This window comes from Wasmannia auropunctata, unplaced genomic scaffold, assembly GCF_000956235.1.
Source record: "Wasmannia auropunctata unplaced genomic scaffold, wasmannia.A_1.0 LD335903.1, whole genome shotgun sequence".
Lineage (NCBI taxonomy): Eukaryota > Metazoa > Arthropoda > Insecta > Hymenoptera > Formicidae > Wasmannia > Wasmannia auropunctata.
The window spans coordinates 2,796,438-2,817,269 of NW_012026987.1; the positions used below are offsets into that span (position 1 = coordinate 2,796,438).

At 43.0% G+C, this 20,832-nt stretch overlaps 1 protein-coding gene across 1 annotated transcript in view; it reads right to left on the reverse strand.

The window, feature by feature from the left end:
* The window catches only part of LOC105455449, a 365,202-nt gene that overhangs the window by 270,280 nt on the left and 74,090 nt on the right, over positions 1-20,832 (reverse strand). Inside the window, exon 6 of the mRNA XM_011698775.1 lies at positions 11,824-11,883. Within this exon, the coding sequence (XP_011697077.1) occupies positions 11,824-11,883 (60 nt within the window). The remainder of the gene's footprint in view (positions 1-11,823; positions 11,884-20,832) is intronic.

Sequence of the window (20,832 nt, forward strand, 5' to 3'; positions counted from 1 at the left end):
TTTCTGGTATTTCTACCAAACTTCCGAATAATCAAATAATTACGTATGTTATCCAGAAATCGAAGAATATGCCAAGGCTCAAAACGACTACTTTGATGAATAAACATCGCGTATTATTTGAATGTCAATTAAATTTATCAGATTTATACATTCTTCTGGCAGGTAAAAAAAATAAAATGCATTATTCAAATAATCACATTTTCATTTTCTATATGCAAAAAAAAACGAGGAACAATTGAAGTCAAGAACTATAGAGATATCTGAGATAATCAACAATGATCTATTGAGCATTTATCTACAGAGCTAAATAAATAATTCTATAGATAAATTATTTGTAGAACAATAAATCGAATTTCATAATATCGTAACGATCAAATACGTAATAAAAGCAAATATGCGATTCAACGCAAAGAAATAGGAGGCATGTACATGTATAATAACCAATTTCTATGGAATCCCACGACTGCAGATATTCTACTCTATAAATAGACTTAAACCAACAAGTATGCGCTTTCATTTTCTCTATCGAGAAAATGGAAAACAAACCAATTCGTATTAACCAATCAAGCGCGGACTGTCCCGGATCCCGCGCCCTTCACGGTCGGTCCGATTACAGGCTAAAGGGCCGTGCGAACTCGAGATAGGATGGAGAGACTACATGCTGTAATAACATGCCCTGCGCATACAACGGGATCCTTACATCGTATTTGGCATCGCGCCCTTTACGTCTATCTATATGTCAGGTTACGTAACTGACCCTGTGCAGTCTATCCACTTTCCCCCTTCACTTTGCCCCCTCCCCCTCTTCCCCCCCCGCCTCTCGTCGCCTTTTCACCCCTTAAGCCCTCGCAGAATTCGGTACCCCGTATTCCATTACGCGGGCTGATTATTCGCTATTGTCCACCTGTAAACAGAATATACCGACGATTGCCAATTTCCATCCACGTCCTCGGTGCTAGACGTCCTCGATCGGCCCCGCTGGGTGTATGTACGCGCGGCAAATAGCAACTTATGTGCCGGGCACGTGTCGATACGTCGCGTCGCTTCATGTATGTGTGTGTGTGTGTGTGTGTGTGTGTGTGTACGTCTCGATTCTTTCCGTCGTCGCTCCGATTTCCCGAACAAATGTTAATTTCAGATTTCATCGACGTTGAAATACAAGATCGAACGGCGACGTTTCAATATATCTCAAATATTTGTAAGATATTCCTCTATTTCTATTATTCTTGCATCACGACAGTTTGACTATGGTTATTAATTCAATGCTTAAATGTTATTGAAAGCTACACGAACGAAATATAGAAGCATGAAAAAAAATGTGTTGTAATTAAAAATCAAGATATTGACATACAGACATTGACTTTTCTTAATACAAAATATAACATATATTTATATAATACAAAATAAATAATTCTATAAATAAATAATTATATAATACAAAATAAATAAAGTATAAGTAATCGATAGATTTCTTTTTAAATTGACATTAATTATTTCGTATCACCAGGGTTGACTAGAGCATCAAGCGAATAGTGAATTTCGGAGTATCGAATAGTGTCGATGCTCCTCCGATTGTCCTGTTTGCACATAGTATCGCTAATGAGTCAGGCAAGACCCATGAATCGCGCGCGCGGAAGGGTGGAAGGTGGCGGAGGGTGGCGAAGGGTGGCGCAGTGGACGCGAGAGGTCCTTGAATCCTGGTCCCTCAAAGCTAATATAATTATGGAACATAGTAGGACTCGGCGAGCAAACGGCTCACGGATACAATCAGGACAATCAGCATGATTGGCGGTCTCAAGTGTACACACGAGGAACTCTGTCTCGGACGCCAAAAGCTCAAGGCCGACGGTCGTGTCGCATTGTCAATGATCGTTGCTCACTGAGAATCCTGTCACAAGATTCGCGCGAAGAAAAGTGACAATCCCCCCCCCCCCTCTTGCCTTCTTTCATTAAGATCACGCGTTTATCTGGAGAACCAAGGATGATCCTAATACGCGTTGTGGATAGGCACAAGATCAATCTTTTTTATTTTTGGAGCAACCCCGCGGGATTTAAACGTCTACAATAAAACACATATGTAAATATAATATTATGCAACTGATTACCTAAGGGAAAGTTTTTCTTTCCTTTTCTAAAATTTCTACGTTTTTCATAGTACAGCTCATCATTCCTAAAGTCCTCTCAATCTTTTCCGTTGTATTTACTTAAGAAATCGTTTCTCTTTGGAGATATTTAAAAAGGAGAGTGAAGAAAAAGACCCTTAGAGAGGTCTGCGTAATTATAAATAAAGCTTCTTCCTTTAATTAAACGAGATAAATCGTCTCTAAAATATTTATCTAAGGCTGTGCGATCGCAGTCTAAGATCGCAATCGTCTTGCCTGTCGAAAACCATCGAGCAAGGATCATGGCAAATCTCAAATCTCATCGGGAGGCACGATATTCGCAAACACGCAAACAGCCGGTCGCCCCCGCGAGCTGTTGACACTAATGAGTGCCCGCAAGACCGACGAATCCGGGGGAGGGGAGAGTTTTGACTTCGATGATCGCCAACGGTCTTCGACGACGACGAAAGGGATCGCCGTCACGAAATAGGAAATTCGATCTCGCGCCGGTCGAGTCGAGGCGGCACCGGGCGTCACCAGGCCTTCTCAAAGGGAATCTCCGTGGATTCCCTCGTCGGAAGAGGGAGGCAAATCCCGAGTGTTGTTTACGTAGCATATTTGCGCCGCCGATCGATCCGTCCGCTTAATCGAAGGGTGCGCCTAATGGAATTCGCCGTACAAGGGAATAATTTCCTCGGCCGGGGGAATCCGCTCGCGGATCGATGCCATTTGCCGCCGTTCGCGTTTCATTAACACCGGCACAGTAAGCTAAATTAGATAGAACCCGCGTACATCTCGTCTCGTCGTTGGAAAAACCGTGGCTTCACCGTGACAGTTGCAATTATACGGCGAAAGCCCGCTTCGGACGATCTAACGATACGCGACAGAAAACATTTGAGACAGAATCTATTTATAATTTTCAAAGTCATTTATATTATAATTTCCTTCCTTCTCTCGCAGAAAAACAATATAAAGATAATTTCGAAAGCTCGAAACGCTCGTCAAAAGCGCTGTCGCCACGAAATGCAGACCGCGCCGGACGAGTAAACTCCATGGCGCATAAATATCGCGCGCCTATGTATTCCCCGCGTGACGATCGTCCGCCCGCTCGATTCCTCTGTCCCATTTCGTCGCGATGCGGTTTTGTGCCAGAGCGACGACGCGGCTATTCAATGGCCGGCGAAAATGCCTTCTCGAAAGCTGCGTATTGCACTGCACAGGCGTGCGCGAGCCCGAGGAAAAAGACGAGCAAGAAGAGAGCTCTCGGCATTATTACCGAACGGACGAATGTCGGGTCCACCACCGGCGAAATGCTATAAATGCATAATGCAATGTAGGCCACGGCACGGTCGTGCACAAGATCGACCTTTATGTCTCGTCGTGATGGCTCTCGGAAACGATCCCGCTCCTCTTTCGCGTTGCATTGTGCGAAACTCACGCGGAACGTATAACGTCGCCGTTAAGCGTGGTCGTATTTTGATTTGTAAAACGACGATCGAAATAAGTTATTTTCTTACGTCTGTCTTTCTTTACTATTTATAATAATGACGCCAATATTAACACACACCTCTTTTACTATTGCTTCATAATTTATTATATTGTCAATTAAAGGCTCTTTTTTTTTACTGAAAAACATAAAAATATTCATATCGGAATTGATTTTGAGCTGAGACGTGATTAAATGTTGGTGGACCATTGAAACCCCGCTTCTAAACAAGCGAATAGATCTCTTCGGCTTCCCGCAAGATTGCAGCACTAGATAGACGAAAATAGTGTGGTATATGATCTATCTTCTTCATCTTTAATATATTTATTAAGAAAACTATTATCAAACATAATATTTTTTCTACGGAAATGAAAGATAGTAAAATACTTTTAGTTCACAAATGCAGCTAAATAAAAATAATGACAACAGAACTCTACAACTTTTTAATAAATTATACGTGTCGAGATCAGATCATGCAGTGATTCAAAAGTCGAATTCAAACGGATGATAGAATTTATCTCTCAATAATAAAATGAACTCGTTAATCCTTTTGCGAAGAACGCAAAGAGAGATCGCGCGCTCGAAGAAGATTTCCTCCCAACTCCGATACCCTTTCGCCCGGGCGTATCTATTTCCGCGCGTTACACCCACGCTACGTGTGTCGCCGGCGAATTCCGAGTTTCTTATTGCAAGACTAGGGCGGCACATAGGTACGTACACGTACAATCGGCGGTTGTCGGCCAACTGGTCTGGAAGCGCCGATAACCACGTACCGTGTTCAATGCCCGAATCCGAAATGGTGACGGCCCTCGGCCGTGCAATTTTGTTCCGTCAACGACGCCCGAAGTAAGCTTCCGCGCCTGGGAATTCCCGTGGAAGGCTTCGGAAATCAGAAGCTTCTCCGCGAGCGATCACGTACGCGAAATGTCCGGCCGGTCGTCCTAGTCGAAAATACGGACTGGCCCCCGATTGATTGCCGCGATAAATGAGATAAATGAGATAAGCGAGACAGGAGAGAGAAACAAAAATTCAACGAGGCTGTGATCACTTCGGCCGACAATGTTTCTTAGTTTTTCCCGAAACAAAATGAGTAAAAATAAAAATCGATTAAAGAGAAAACAGTTTGATCTGCTTCTTATTTTTTCTTTTGTCTAAAAGATAATTTATTATCTTTTGAATAATCATATCCAAAAAATGAAAGAAAAATTATTCTTTATTAATAATTGTAATTTCTCAAATGTGATTTTAATAGATGCCTTAGTTAAGCTTTAGTTATGTAGCTGTATTATCTTAAAAATTTAATTATTCATAATACTGCACAATCGATAAAATGTTATAAGATTCAGTACAAGAGATAAATAAAAAAATAACTGATAAATTATTATTCCACCGAAAATCAGCGAGAAGAAAGTAATACTTCCAAAGTGAGCTAAAGGATGATAACTGACAATTTACTGCTCTTCCGGAATAAGCTGAACGGCAGACTTTGATAAATTATTACATTTTCATCCCTTTGTGTTCTAATAATAAACCGCGACTTATATTGTTTCATAAAATTGCTCTTTATCTCGCCGCGAAAAGAAATTTATTTATGTTGCTAAGTTCCATTAAATCACTCCGTAAAATAAATATCACAATGGTATTATTGCACCGTAACTGCACTATCCGTAAATAAACGACGAAGAAGGGCACGCAACATCAATCGGCGTTAATGGATTAACTTCCGATGAACAATACCAACAATCTCTCTCGTGCTGCGAAGCGCGTTACACCTTCCCGAACGTTCTCCCTGATCGATTTCGAGAGAGCCGGTAGGTAGTCGATCCATCCGATCGCGAGATCGCCGCGAGGAGATCTCGGTCGGGCCGGAGGGCTGTATGTATACCTTCGAAGAAATGCAACGTCGCCTTGCCATCGGCCTTGGTCGGTCGGTCTTCGGGACTGCAAAGAGCGTGCATAACACGGGTCCACGCCATTGTCCTCGGTGTGAGGTAAGGGACAACCGAAGGCGTTAATCGCATTGAAAACTAGCGCTCCGTGTCCGACTCTGTGTCGACCGACCGCATAAGTTCGGTCACAAGTGGAACGGGGATCGCGGTCTTCACGCTAAAATCGCGGAAAAGGCGCGCGGGAATTCGCTGCGGCATGGATTTCCTCGGGGGCCCCGAACGACCCCGAACGTATTCGTCGCGCCCCATAGATTTTTCGTCCGGCACACCTTCCAGCTGTGCAACGTTTGCTTTTTTGTCGCCATTAAGTTTGAGGGATGGACAGGATTACGGAAGCGTGCGGTATATTTTTTTTTTTTTTGCGGGTCGACTGCAGTTAAAACGGAAGAAACATGATGCGATAAGTCTTAATAGGTACCGGGTGTCTGGTATAATATACATCTAACGACTTTCCTATTGTCTACGAACTCTGACATAGTCCGAACTTGTTAAAATGAGTTAAATGTAACATTTATATTAGTTAAAAAACAACAGAAGAAATTTGTTAAGAAATTTGAGGGGATTTTAGGAAAGAATTCTCAATGGAATTCTCTTTGTGGACAAATCGGAGTCAAATTGAAATGCGAGATCAGTAAAACGAGAGGATTCTATTTCACACAACTAATGTGAAATAAATCTAATACTTATATCTTGTATCTTAACTGAGATTTTTTTACGCAGATACGATGTGTGTACATAAAGCGAGGGATTTATTCGCAGCTCGCACTTACCTCTCAAGTTTTCAGCCGATGCATATATTTGTTAACGCATATTTCAGACGTGCACGTACGTGAGTGCACGCTGAAATCCAGACAGCCACGCTTGCTTTATCGCAAACGATCAAAGCGGCAATTAATATTAAAACCGACGGCGTGGCGCGGCCTCCGTTTCCGCGGAAAATGAAAATAGCTCGGATTTCAATTAAAATGTCCGCGCACAATGAACTCGCATAGCGGAAGAATAACACAGTTCTACCCATAATCCTTTGTTGCCGGCGTCGAAAGAGAAAGAGCGGGATGCGTTTGCGAGTACGAGAGCGAACCGTCGTCGCGCGGTGCCGCGCTTCCTAAGAGCGAAGAAATTCCTCGAAAACCGGAAGACCTTGGGGCTCCAATTTTAATTAATACCATCGGGCAAACAGACCGTACCCGCCTAAACCATTGTTATCCTTGCAATGCGCATCAACCGCGCCAAAACAATACAACCACTCTGTCAACGGATTTACTCGAACGTTCGTCTTCATTGCTGCAGTCACGGAAAATTCGCAGAAAATAAAGCGCAATAAAGCACTTGTAAAGTATTAGCCGAGATGCCACGCGATGCGAGAATTATTCAGAATAGGTAAAATCGGTGAAAATCGGCTGTTGGAAAAAAAACGATTGCTAAATCAACATATACGGTCACTTTGGCGATATAGAAAAAGTTATAAGTTTTCATATACATATGAAGGAAATAAATATACACTGCTATCAAATTTTAATTATAATATAATCGATAAAAGTCTTTGTATTCGATATCAAAATTATTCACTCGCGTAGATATTGATCGGAACAAGCTAGAACTATCGCCAGAAGTGCCATTATCAGCACGACACATTTCCGTCGAGTGCCGTGCTGGCGGTAAAAGTAAAAATTACATCTACTAAGCTGGCACAGCCACTTCAGCACAATCAAATGGCACTTGCGTAGAAATTATCTCCTGTTTACTCGCTAATTAATCGCGCAAATCTCGATTTTTTCCTCCAGCCGTTTTGGAAAAATCAATGACTGCGTAGCTTTGAGATTAAAGTTCTCGCAGCCACTTCTGCATAATCGAATCGGACTTGTGCGAGAATTACTTGCTATCTATTCGTTAATTAACTGCTCTAATCCCGATCTTTTGCTCCAATCGATTCGCAACAAAAAAAACAATGTTTATAAGGTGAAACAAGTTTTGAAAATGATTGACTCGCGTAGAGATTGTTTGGAACAAACTAGAACTATCGCCAAAAGTATCGAAAGTTATCAGTACTTATAACGTACTTATGTAAAACTCATAACTATTTATTGAAAATAGTGATCATCTTGCATTATTTCAGTATTTACTTTTAGACAACAATATTTTAGATCTTATTAACCGCGTAAAAAGAATATTTTGCCATTACGATACATTACTATCAACATCCTATAGATTTCAATTCTTTTCCAACTGAACCGGCACGCTGTAAATCGTAGAAACATCCCGGACGTTCATCGGCATGCCGCGCGCAGAATTACAGTCGCATTAACACACAAAGAAGATTATGCGCTCGCGGGCCGCCGCGCCGCCGTCATCCATTATTCATAAAACGAGCGAAATAAAAACCGGCGCGCACACCTCATCGCACGCGACGATGACCCGCGTTTTTTTCCAAATATAAACCACCGAGGAGCGTCATTTTGGCGGAGAGAGAGTCGCGAGAGCCGAGATAAATCACGGCACCCGGTGCACCGCGCCGTCCGCCCAGCGCAGTCACCCAGCGCGCGATGTTGTAATATGCATGTACCAGCCAGTCTGAACCCGACCTGGACACCGCCACCCCAACCTGGGGACTCGAGCCCTGACGTATACAAACGCGACGCGGTCGTCGGACGCGCGATGCAATATATGCAGTAGATGTATGTATATAAATGACCGTGTAGCAGCCACCTACCGTGCGAATTCTTGCAGGTGTTAGAACGGCGAAAGGGCAGAGCGGTGGGCTGCGGCGGGAGAGAGGCAGGGGAAAGGGGAGAGACTTCCGAATGGGGGTTTAGTACATCGGATGCATCGTGACTCGCGCATCGAAAAAAACGGCGGGAAACCGCGATGCTCGCTCGCTTGCTTGCGCGGCGGGCACGTTTGACTATGAATGCCGGTGTTACGTGAATCGCGCATTGTGGTCGGAGAAAGAGAAAGAGAGGGAGAGAGCGGGTGAGTATCGGCCTACAATGGCATTCCCCGATCTCCTCGAGAACACACGTGGCTGCGCCGGGACGTAAAAGGATATATATTGCCGCGTGTACCGCCCGCGGCGACGCTGGACGCGGGCTTTTAACCCGAACAGATTGGAGAACGCGCATCCGTGGTATATCGCACTGTACGAAAACCATACTAATTTTCGGACAGCTACATTCGAACGCTGGTCATTACGCTTGAAAGGGCCCGCGGGGTGCCCCCGACCGATTAAACAGCTGTGAATGCGGACGAGTGTAATTCGTTTTATCGAGCAACGCACAAAAGTTCAATATGTAAGACGAAGAGTGTATTATACCCCACACATCACTTATGTAACTAAAAATTAAGTTTAAAAATATATACATTAAATAAAAATATTGCACTCGATCTGTATTAGAACCAGTATAAGAGATACAGTGTCGATAGCTTATTAAACTGAAGAGCTCGACTTGGCGCAAAATAACATAATTGACATAATTTGTGCGGATTGGTCGCTTGAAGAAAAATTGGTTACTCGTACGATTCAGTTTAGACTCCTTATCTGAGAAACATGATTCGCACGTATATAAAATGTAAATTATAGAGATTAATAAAGTATTAATTATTTTATTAAGAAGGAATTCTATGAAGCGACATATATGTAGATATTTGATAGCTTAAATATTTGTGAATTGAAGAATTGAAAAGTTTAGAGATTCAAAATGTAAAGATTTAAATCGTTTGAAATTTCAATAAAGAGAAAATACAAAAATATTATATAATCACATATTCATTAAATCTTATCAAATCACATATCAAAATGAAGCAAAGATTTTATGTCTCGCTTGCAATCTACAAATTTAATATTACCATCGCACGGAAGAATTTCACATTAAAATATACGTATTAAGTCTGAACTGTCCTGTCTTCGTACTCGACAAATCCTAGGGGGTATTCACAATATTCCATTCGACTAAGCCGTGTAGCGCGGCTTCTTTCGAAACAAAAATATACAAAACGTATCAGAGAGAGAGACGAGGGAAACGCTCGACGAAATCTCTCGCGGAACAGGACGCGCCTGTGCGTGTTTGCTGATCCGGAGCACTCGAGCATGACCACGAAGAGAGAGGGACGCCAAAAGCCGGTAGCGCGACAAAAGGTACGACAGCTTAAGCTGCTAGGCCCGGAGCCTCGGGAAGGAATCTATGTCTCCGGATACAAATAGTTGTGACAGATGCCGGGTTATGTAAACAGGCCTCGATGATACCGAGCATTGTGTCACCGCGATCCGAGGAGAAAGACACACTCGGTCGACCATTTAAGCGACTACAATAGCCGGGATTTGCGAAATAAGCGGGTACGTAAGCACGTCTTCTCGTCAGGGTCGGCTGCCGTTTCGCGGTGGGTCCCGAATGGTCTCCTTACGACTGTTGTGTGTTATCTAAACGTGGTGAGTATGATAATTGAGTGATATATTGGCCAAACTTGTCGACAGAAAACAGATAAAACTCTGAAATTCTTGAGAAATAAAAGTTGTAATGGTGCTTCTACAAGTTTTCTGTAATTTTTGAAATTTAAAAATTATTTAATTAGCATTTCTGTGAATTTTATATTTCTTCAAGTTGGAATTTTAAAAATTTAATCTTAATTTTATCTACAGTTAAAAAAAATAATTTAATTCAATTTACAGTGTATTTAACTTCATGAATACTCGTCATCGAACACACCACGCAACTCTAATAGCTTTCCAATCGCACAACGGTCCCATGTAATCTCCAAAGCTGTCTCAACTGTGTCTACCCCCTAAATATCTGCCCCGGCCCTGAGCTTCACTTTCGCCCGTCGGGTGACACATCCATCCGCGCAGTCTACGCATACTGCGGGACGGTGCGTATATGCAGGCCTTCAATCCTCTTCCATCTTTCGTCTCTTCCACCTGAACGATTTTAGAGTCACGACGCTCACGGGAGAATGAGCTTCGCGTGACAATCGCTATCGACTCGCTCGATCTCGCTCGAATATTTTAACCGAAACCGTCTTCGCTGACTGTGGAGAATGGAGCGAGGGATTTCGGCCCTCTCACATCGCCAAAGATAACTTCGAATCTCGCCTTGGTGTTCACCAATGCGTATACTGGTCCCCGCTATTTGCCCCTCTTCTCTCTCTCTCTCTCTCTCTCTCTCTCTTCGTCTCCAAATCCGCGCCGTTGAACTTATTATTGAATATTTTATTATTCTCAGAGTTCGATCACGACCGAAAATTATTCCACATCTCGCAGTTGCGAGGATCTATATAAGTATAGAAGAAAATTAAGTGCAGGTTCTATTTCGGCTTTATAATTCTCGTATAGCTGCAATATCTTAACTTTTTCTCTCATAAACACTTGCGACACGCTATCACAGTGCTATAAATCGTGGTTTATTATCTAGATAAATTCTCAGCTATCTACGATATTGTTTAACTCGACGTCGATCCTAAGGTACGATGAAGGAGGGTGGGATTAACGACTCATTATGTGTCTCGAATATAGCTAGACGGGATGGGAGGGTGACCGGTTAAACGACCGTTTGGACTCGAGCGGGTTTCGGAAAGGGTTAGTCTTTCAGATTTAAATCGGATCTACGGAATACAGATTTGGGCGGGATGACACGACGTAACTCGCCTACCGATACCTGACCAAAGACGGCTGTGGCCGATTCCCGATCTCAGACCTCCTGCGGGTCAGCGTGGCTATTATTGAGAAATTAGTGCGGCTTTCATAAGTCTTCCGGTGTCGGACGGCTCGAATTCGATTCTCAAGCTGCGTACGATATCAACGATACATGACGGTTACGAGCAGTTGTGTGTTGCGTAATGCTTGATTAAACGTCAAAGAATCAATTTCAAGAAGAAATTATTAAGCAATTATTTATTAATATCTGTAATTTATTTCTTATACTTCGTGCGAATCGTGTCTCTCGGACGGGGAGCCTAAACTGAATCGAACGAGCGGATAACCAATTTTTCCTCGACCGACCAATTCGACCGGTCAGTTCGAAATCGTCGTTATGTTATTCCGTGCGATCGGCACGCTCAAAAATGAGAGAGCCGTTACCGCTCGCAGCCTATCACTATCCATATATACTTGGCTCGGCTTGATTCACGACTGGCTTTACAAAAGCAAATGGTAGACAGCGGACGGATTGCGGGTCAAATTACAGGCTCGGCAATCTCGTAGACACACGTATATATATATGTGTGCGTATATATATATATATACATATATATATATATGTATGTCTGTCAAATTACATATAAGATGATTCAAACTCACCGTGCAATCGTAGACAGCAGAATCTGAATCAGAACAAACGACAGCCTCAGTTGTGTCCACCTAGAAATTCAAAGATTCAGGCAAATTAATCAATCGAGCTTTGTTTATAAAAATTAAATTTAAAGTTTGTTATTTCTTAAAATATTAAAGATTAATAAAAAAAAAGAAAATTGCAATAGGGGAGGAAATGGGTCGATCAAAATTATCGGTGGGAAATAATAGTCTTTAGATTCATAAAAGATATGGTGAATTCCTGCAGCACACGGTATATGTGAGGGGGTTACAATGGCTGCGCCTACATTCCCTTCATTATATCGTAGCACCGCGGCATTATGTCGTCGACTCGGCTGCCCCGCCACGGGACAATGACGCATAACTCGAATGATAAATCCGTCGATGGCGGTGTCGCGCCGATGACTTATGTGAAGTCGGAGCTCCCGGTGACAAACAATGTTCGCATATACACGACAATAAATATCGATACGCGGCCCGGCGTTTGCCCGGGAGTTATCAGCCTCTTGTAATAAATAAATGTAAGCATGGGGCTAGCGCTCGGAAATATCGACATCGCTAATGAATTTCCATTACGCTCCAGGCTTAACATCGATTTTACATGCGGCACGAATAACCCGCGATAAATCGCACGAAAAATAATATAAAACGCGTTAACTTGAAAGAAGAGCTCTGCGCTTTTGTGTCTCTCGAAACTATCCGGAGAAAATTATTTGCTTCGAACGGAAGTACAGAAAAGACGAGTTCAATTCGATTGTACTTCAAGAGCGTAAATGTTTTAGCTGCTCTAATATTATGCGATATAAAAATATACGGAAATTAAACACAATATATAATAAAAAATAAAGAATAACGCGAATGAATGGTACATATTTTATCTATACTACATATTGCCAATAGATAAGCGCGAGAGAACTGCTACGAGAAGTTATTGCGAGTTTTCGAGGCAACGTCGCTTCGTGAAAACTCGAGTACATCATTCCGGGAAATTCGCGAAGCTCGGCGCGGCCGCGTAAATGTACATCATCGACTTCCGGCTGGCGCCTCGTCGATCGATAAAGCATTTCGATTTTTTTTTCCCCGCCACGCGGAGGATACGCGCGTATTTTCCAGCGATCGGCCGAACATGTTCAGCCGACTCGCACCTCTGCACGTAACTCCAGCAGTAAACGCATAACTTCCGGTAAGTTTGCTCGCGCCGGACGTGTGCGATTCGTGGCACTGGTAAACATGAGTTATTCCGCTATCGGAGCGAGGTTGCATTAGCGTTTCCGCATAGCCCGCGTAAATATTCCTCTCGCACGCCACTTGCATTTTTCGATCTTCCTCTCCCCCGCCCCTCACTCTTTCAAGAGCGTCCGTTACTCACGCAGAAAACTCGCATTACCCAACGAAGTCGAGTACTCACTTGCGGTTCATGTAAGAGTGTTCATAAGAATTTATGGTCCGAGGGTGGCTCAAAGAATGGAAGGATTGAACCAGCCGGGAGATAATATACCCGTCCTGAGCATTTTTATCATAGCGTTCGACCCAAAAATCATCTCGATAAACGAAAGTTCTTGAGATATGGACCCGAGTCTATCAAATACTCCATCAAATCGAGCCACGAGGATGACATTCCGTATTTCCTACATATTTTTCTCGGGGAACACGCGGGAGACTTCCCGTCGTTCGCAAATGGATAAGGGTGAACCCTACGAAACTCGAGACGCCGTTAATGGAAAGGCAAAGTATGTCCGTCGTGCTCATCTCCCAGCAGCGACTCTCCCGGTCCGAAAACCGGTGAGGAAAGTCAGAAAGCGCGCGGTCGAAATTATCGCGATTCTCTTCCGGCGGCCGGCGTCTCCGCCGTCCGCTTTTCTCTCCCGCGCTTATTTGCGGTCGCGTATTTCATACGGTAATTTCAAGCGGCTAAACGCCATCCCGTATTTCCGCGACGGAGGAACACCTGTCCGCGAAACTTCGTACTTTACCGTTTCGAAGTGTCGATAACACTTGGACGTCTCTTCCTCTCCGCTTCGTCGGTTAATCATACAGAGATAATGCGATATTTTGTGAACTAGCACTACTATTTAACTGCACTTTTACTTTTTACTATAATTACTGTCAAAAGTCATTGCAATGACAGCCGCTCACGAAATTAGCGCAGCGAGTATTCGTAGTGAGATAACCAATTACGGAAAAGCGGCAATAAATAATTTTGAGATATGCGAGTTATCGACTTAACATGTCTTTTTTAGATAGGATCGTTACGAAGCGTTAATAAATTAACGAACCCGCGTATCCGGAATGTAATTTGGGGTATAAGTTTGCAATTAAAATACGTCTATCCATTTTTTTCTTAATTATTTCCACTGGTTTCTCGACGATATTTTTTCATCTCTTTTACACAAGTCCTTAGAATTCCTCGTTTGCACGTGCATTTGTTTTTCCGGTTTTTCCGCTAATATTTCCCGCGCCTATTACTCCCGGAGGCCCGGGAATGTCGGACGTGTAGCGCAGCGCAAAAACGGTACTCTTGTATCCTCGCGGGCCACGTAAATATTAATATCAAAAATATAACGCGCTCGCGCATAACTTATCGCATCGAGCGATAAGCCGATCTAATAAAAAAGATAATATTATTTTCACATAAAAAAATCTCACATCTAAAAAGATAATAATAATGCCAGATCTCTTATAATTAGTCGGTACTCAGAGATATTTTAATATGAGATTAGATTTATTTTGCTATTATTTCTTGTATATATTAAAAAATTTAAATATTATTAAACCCAAATTTTTCAAATGTGGAAAAATAAATGTCATGATTATATATGTGACATTGTATCATCTTCGATTTAAACGAGAAAGAAGCGCTTAAATTTCGTGTCTATATATATATATATGTATATATATATATATATATATATATATATACACTTCTAAACTTACGGGAATCGCGAATATCTTTTGACCGAAAAATCGAAAGAACTAGCGTACGGAGATGATCCGAATGGCATTTCAGCGAGCGAAGGAAATATAAATCGCCCTTTTGCGTCTTGGAAGTATATGGGCGCGACGATGTATCGATCAAAGCCGGAAAGTTCGCACGACATCCTGAATATTACCACTAAATCTCGGAGCTTGTAATGCAGACGTTTTGAAATGGTTTCCAGACTGCCTGTTATACGCGTCGTTTCCTGTACCGACGTCAAAAAGCGGCCGATCGCGCCATAAAATATCGCACTTGCACCGCGTTACGGATCTCATGGCAGGGCGATATTTATGAAATGAGTGTTTCGTGTAATGAGATCGCGTTTGCTAATCCAATATCGTTGCATGTTTCCGTACTATCTGCGTATTCGTATGGAAATTTTATATCCCGGAATATGTCCGCTTTACCGGCTGCTTGATGTTTCAATTTGCATTCCAAATACGACGATTAAAATAATACGAGAATTTAATAAATCGATCGTGCATACAAAATATCAATTTTTTCATCAATAACGATAAAGTCATTTCATTATTGTCATTACGATTAAACTACGTTAATTTTTTTAGTGCGAGATAAAGAATTCCTATCTCGCCTCGAGTTCAGATGTCCAAGAGAATTTTATCCTTTGACTTCCCCTACGCGCGTAGCTCCCCGGCAGAATTACGAGTTCGTGGTAACACGACTACACCCTCGACTACGCTACCGGAAAGATGTTTGTACGGTAAAGTATCCGTGTTGTCGCCGCCTTGCGTTGCGTGTTAGAAACCATTGAATTAGCCGAGACGTTGGAAACCGCCGCTTCATTTTTTCAACCAGGCCGCGTCCGGCGGGACGCTTTCTGTTTCCTGGATAATTCGTTGCTTACATGGCGCGGTGGTTGTCGCGACGACGACGATGGCGACGACAACGGCGATGGCGACGACGACGCGACGACGAAGGGGAGGAGAAAATAATTCAATCCTACGTGTCGTAGAGGATACGAGGGTCAAAAGGTGGCCACCGTGCATCCCGCGACCGCTATCCCTCGGGATAAATCTTGCTAATTCAGTTGCGCACCACGGCGGAAAAGAAATTATTCACTTGCCATGATAATTTTAACATTTCGTAAATTCGTGTGGCGCAGAAGAGAAATCTAGTGACCTGTCTTTATATATTTCGGTTGCTAACAATAATTAATATAAAAAATGTGTAGCATGTACCGTATACAACTTTCTACTAATACTAGAATAATAAAAAATTTAAGAAAAAGATATAAAAATATTAAATAATTATAAAAAAATTTAATTAGCCCATTAAAAATAAAATTAAATAATTAATTTTTCCTTAAATTGTAAGAAAAATTTTGATAATGAAACAATAAGATATATTCTCACAAGGAGTCAAAATATTAATAGAGAACATTTTTCAATTTTTCAATGCAATTTTTCCAATACGCAATTAAAATATTCCAAATAAAGTACGTAAAGATGCGCAAATTTTCGCAGGTTTAAAACACCGATGAAGACGTTAAAAACATAGCGTGATCGGGGGCCAAGAGAGTTCATGATGAGAGGAACTCATGAAACATGCGCGCGTACTTCTTTTTCGCTCATCGCATATACCTACCGTGAATATACACGGGCTTTCCGTGCCCTGCCCCCTCCCCCCCTTCTCTCTCTCTCTCTCGCTCCTTTCCGTCTCGCTTGCCCGGAAAGAACCCGAGCCCCTTAACGCCCGCGGCGAACCTTCCGTCGTCGTGTACCTACATAATTTATGAGGATCAAAAAACGCGAAAAAGTTAATCAGCCGACCACGCCATCGCCTGCCGCCGCCGTCCCTTCGTCTTCCAGCTTCCAGTCTCGTCTACACCTGCTCCATACCACGTTCGTACCCCTTCCACCCCTTTCCACCTCCTCGTCGTCGTCCGTCGTCGTCGTCCTTTGCCAGAGTTTGCCCTCGGCCCTTTCGCCCGGGCTCTTCCCCGTTCCTTGGGAGCTTTGTCCCGGGCTCTTCCCTGAAGTTCGCATTAATTTCTACCTCGTTTGTGGCGTCCGCAACCTCTTCCGCGACGCCCTCGCCCTCCCCCCCCCCACCCTCTTTTTCTCTTTTCGATTTTTTTCCCGCCGTCCATAACGTCATCGTCCTGTTGCGACTTTATAATGTCCTTGGCAGGAGGTTCGCATAAATCCAGACGTCGTCTCGCTTTCAGCCCCTCTTCCGACGCGGACGTTTTTTAATATGTTCTGTTTGCATATCGCAACGATCCCTATTTGCGCTTCTCTTCGCGCCACAATTTATGCGCTCTTCTGCCGTCTTTATCGTCTATTTAGGAAAAGTAGAGAAAATTCCAAGTTCTTATTTAGTCCAATCACCACGTAATATTACACTCTTTTAGGCATGTTCGAAGACTTATAATAATTTTATACAGCGTAAAATTATTATCATACAGAATAAAAGTAATATAAAATAATATAAAAGACAATGCAAAAATATACATATCTAATGTATGTATTCAGCGAACTTGTATTTTAGCTACTCGATATTTGACTTTAACGATTGCAGAACTCTGCGATTCTCCATCAAGAGATTTACTTACCGTGCCAAGTTAAATTCCCTATTAGCGCCCGGAATTTCCCCCGCGTTCTTATTTATTGCTCGGGCGCCGGAGCGTCTAATTAAAAAGGTGGAGGAGGGCGCGGCAGGGGACGGTAAAGCGGGAAGGGGCAACCGGCCCCCCTGTCGAGAGATTAGAATTTACAGCGTTCTAATCGGGACCACTTAACTCACGGAGGTCAATGAGCGATGAATGATTTGTATAGAAGTCAAAGAGGACCAATCTGAATTCTCCCTTCTGAGATGCTTTTACATTTCATCCATCGTCGTACTCGCGTTCGTTCGACGCGGATATTGAAAATATTACCACTACTATCACGATAATTCTCACCAAATCGAAATTCTAATGGGAATTGATATTATCTACAATACGTGTTTTGCTCCCGCCTCGTATTTCACTCTACCGAGAGATATTTTATACAGTCCACATGTTAAATATTGCTACTTGAATATTACAACTTTTCATATTCGGCGAAATAAAATATGAAATTGCGAGAAAGCAATCGGCTGAAACGTCACCCGTTTCTCGGCGAGAAACAAGCGTTCTACAGTGAGAGCATCGCTTTCTAGAGGGCAGTAGCTCCTGGCAGTGGCAGAGCGCGGTATGTCGCTTCAGTATTTCACATGAGAAAAAATTTTCATGAAGAAGCTTTTAGAATCACCGTGGCGTCCTTCTGCAAAATTACCGTTTTGGTATCTATTCGTAAATAAATCCGCGTTTATCACGAGGCAGCCGCTCGAATACGTCGAATCGAGAGATTTCACCTGAGATTATTACTCGCCGTTCACATTAGGGAACTTCCTTAAGACGTGGCCGCCGGCTATGATGAGATTATCGCGGTAGAACGAAGCGAAGAACAATTTGCATAGATGCTAATTACGCGACCGTCTACCTACCTGCGGCAGCCTAGAAATTACTTCGCGACGACGCACTTGCGGTATCGACATGATAATTCTCGGAATAACGAGTCTTCGCGAATTTTCAATTTGTATTCTCAATAAAACGTGAATCGACGAACCGCTAGCTAGATAGATCTAAAATTGTCACTTTGAAATAATGTCACGCACATAACAATGTTGCGGTGTGACCCTTTTTCCCATACCGAATTACGGCCGTAAATCGAAATTTAATAAAATTGTACGATTGAAAAAGCTTCTAAAGCGGTGCGAGAAAGTTCCAAAGAACTCGGAATTTCTTAACAATTACCCAGTCTGATTCCGTTATGTGAACAGCTAAAGGATCAACCGCCGTCGCGAGCCCATTACGCTTCCATTACACTTTGAGAAAGAAGTGGAAACGATCCCCTATTTTTACGCCGTAAGCCGGTCCCTCTGGGCGGTAATCGGTAGGTAGAAATCGTGTCTCCGAGGACACGCCGCGGTAGGAATAGAGGAAGAGAGGAGGTCGCGGACGAGAGAGAGAGAGAGAGAGAGAGAGAGAGGAGAGAGGGCAGAGCCAATTACTTCCGCTCAGTTACACTCGGCGTAATCTCCGTTAAACTGTTTGTCGAATCATATTGAATTACCCGGCTCGGGGCGCCGGTCCTTTGTACCGCAGCTCGAGGGATCCTACGTGAGATTAGATTAATTCGCCTGATTTTATTAGGACGTTTCCACAGCGCGGCGCGGCGCGACGGTACACGGGGGCCCACCGTGCTCCTCTTCCCTCCACCACCCCTTTTACGGGAACTTCCCCGTCCCGATGGGGCTCGTCCCTCCCCGAAGGACGCGACGAGCCAGGTGCGGTCGGTTCTTTATCTTAAGGATTCGACAGCGCGACGGCGCGGCGGTGTGCGGAGGCGACATCCTCCTCGGGAAATCTCATTTCCAACGTAGAGCGGCGTAGAGCGGTCCTCGGTCCCGCTTTTTACCCCTCCTCGAGAAATTAGTACCGCTTTACGGTTCCTTGCGCACACGCGGCAACCACCCTCCCGGATCCCCGCATTGAATGCGCGGTATACGCGCGGCGTATCCGCGCAGGTAAACCAAAAAGGTAGACCTAGCTCCAGAAAGCCTCACCCGAGGGAACGGTCTCTTCATCCCAGCGTTTATCCGACGACAATGCACAATACGTGTCCGCGCCCCTCCTCTTCCCCTCCTCTCATCCGTGAGCTCGTCGAAGTAGGAGCCAAGTAAAACGAAAAATTCGATCTGTGACGAATAATTTTTACGCTAATCGCCAGATTTCGAGTCGCCAGATGTCACCGAGGGAAAGAGGACGGAACGCAGAGAGGAGTGAAGCCGAGCGGTCGTTTCTGGTTGCAGGGTGGCTCGTTGGGAGAAATCGAGAAGGTTGTACCCGTAACGTTGAAAAAACATAATTTGAGAATGGGAGAATAAATGAGAAAAAATACGTTCGTCCTATTCACGAACGTTGATAAACAAATGATTGCTCGAGTAAAATGGGGCAAAATTATTACCAAGGATTGTATTATGAACTAATCGAGTAATTGCGTTGTACATGCAAGTAGGTACTGCAGTACATATAATAAATTATTCACGACAATCCCGACTTAATTCTTCATTTACCTCTTATTTTCAATTTTATCGTTCTTGTTATTATCTCTAATTTTCCAAATCGGGACACTGTCATTAGTTAATCGTGTAATCGATTGCAATTCGCATGAATTATGGTAATGCTCGGAGCATTCAGTGACTCGTTTTGGATGTAGGTCGTTCAAATAGAGAAACGCACGCAGCTCTCTCGACCAGTGAGTAATTAAATAAGTAACGGGGGCTAAAGTTCGACATAGAGAGAGTTGTAATATTACACTATCACATAGAATAGGTCGAAAACCGATTTCCCGTGTGTGTCCGCGGGATATTTGTAACTGAATACATTTCAACTATTTACATGGACATTCGGGGAATTAAATAAATCGCTAAAACTGACTGGGGGTACTATACGGCCGCAAAAAGCCCTTTCTGCACGCGATTGTAGTGCGATTGAACTACATTCTGGCCCTCAAATATATTTGCGATTTCAATTTCGGCAAGATAAAAGAGAAATTGTCAACGGGCTAAACGTGAAATAAATTTGTTGACCGCTGTATTGTATTTTCATATACTACATGTATTCGCGCACCCACAGTTGGCCAGCTTCACTTTATTTTATCGACCTATTCCGTCAAACAAACACTGTTTCGCAAAGCCGAAATATTAAATTCTATTTTTCGTATAAAATTCATAACTGTTTATACGTCGTCGCACAGCCATAAATAGATCGAAACTCTGATAATATCTCTATATTAAACGTGAATTATTCGATTATTGCGTGTGGTTCTCCTCAAATAACATAATAATATGTATGTTATTGTATCATTGGTACAAGTTTCAAAACTATGCTCTATTGCACAATCACCGATTATAATTATGACATCCAAAAACACACGAAGACAAGAGAGACTATTTTTAGTAGAAGATAAATT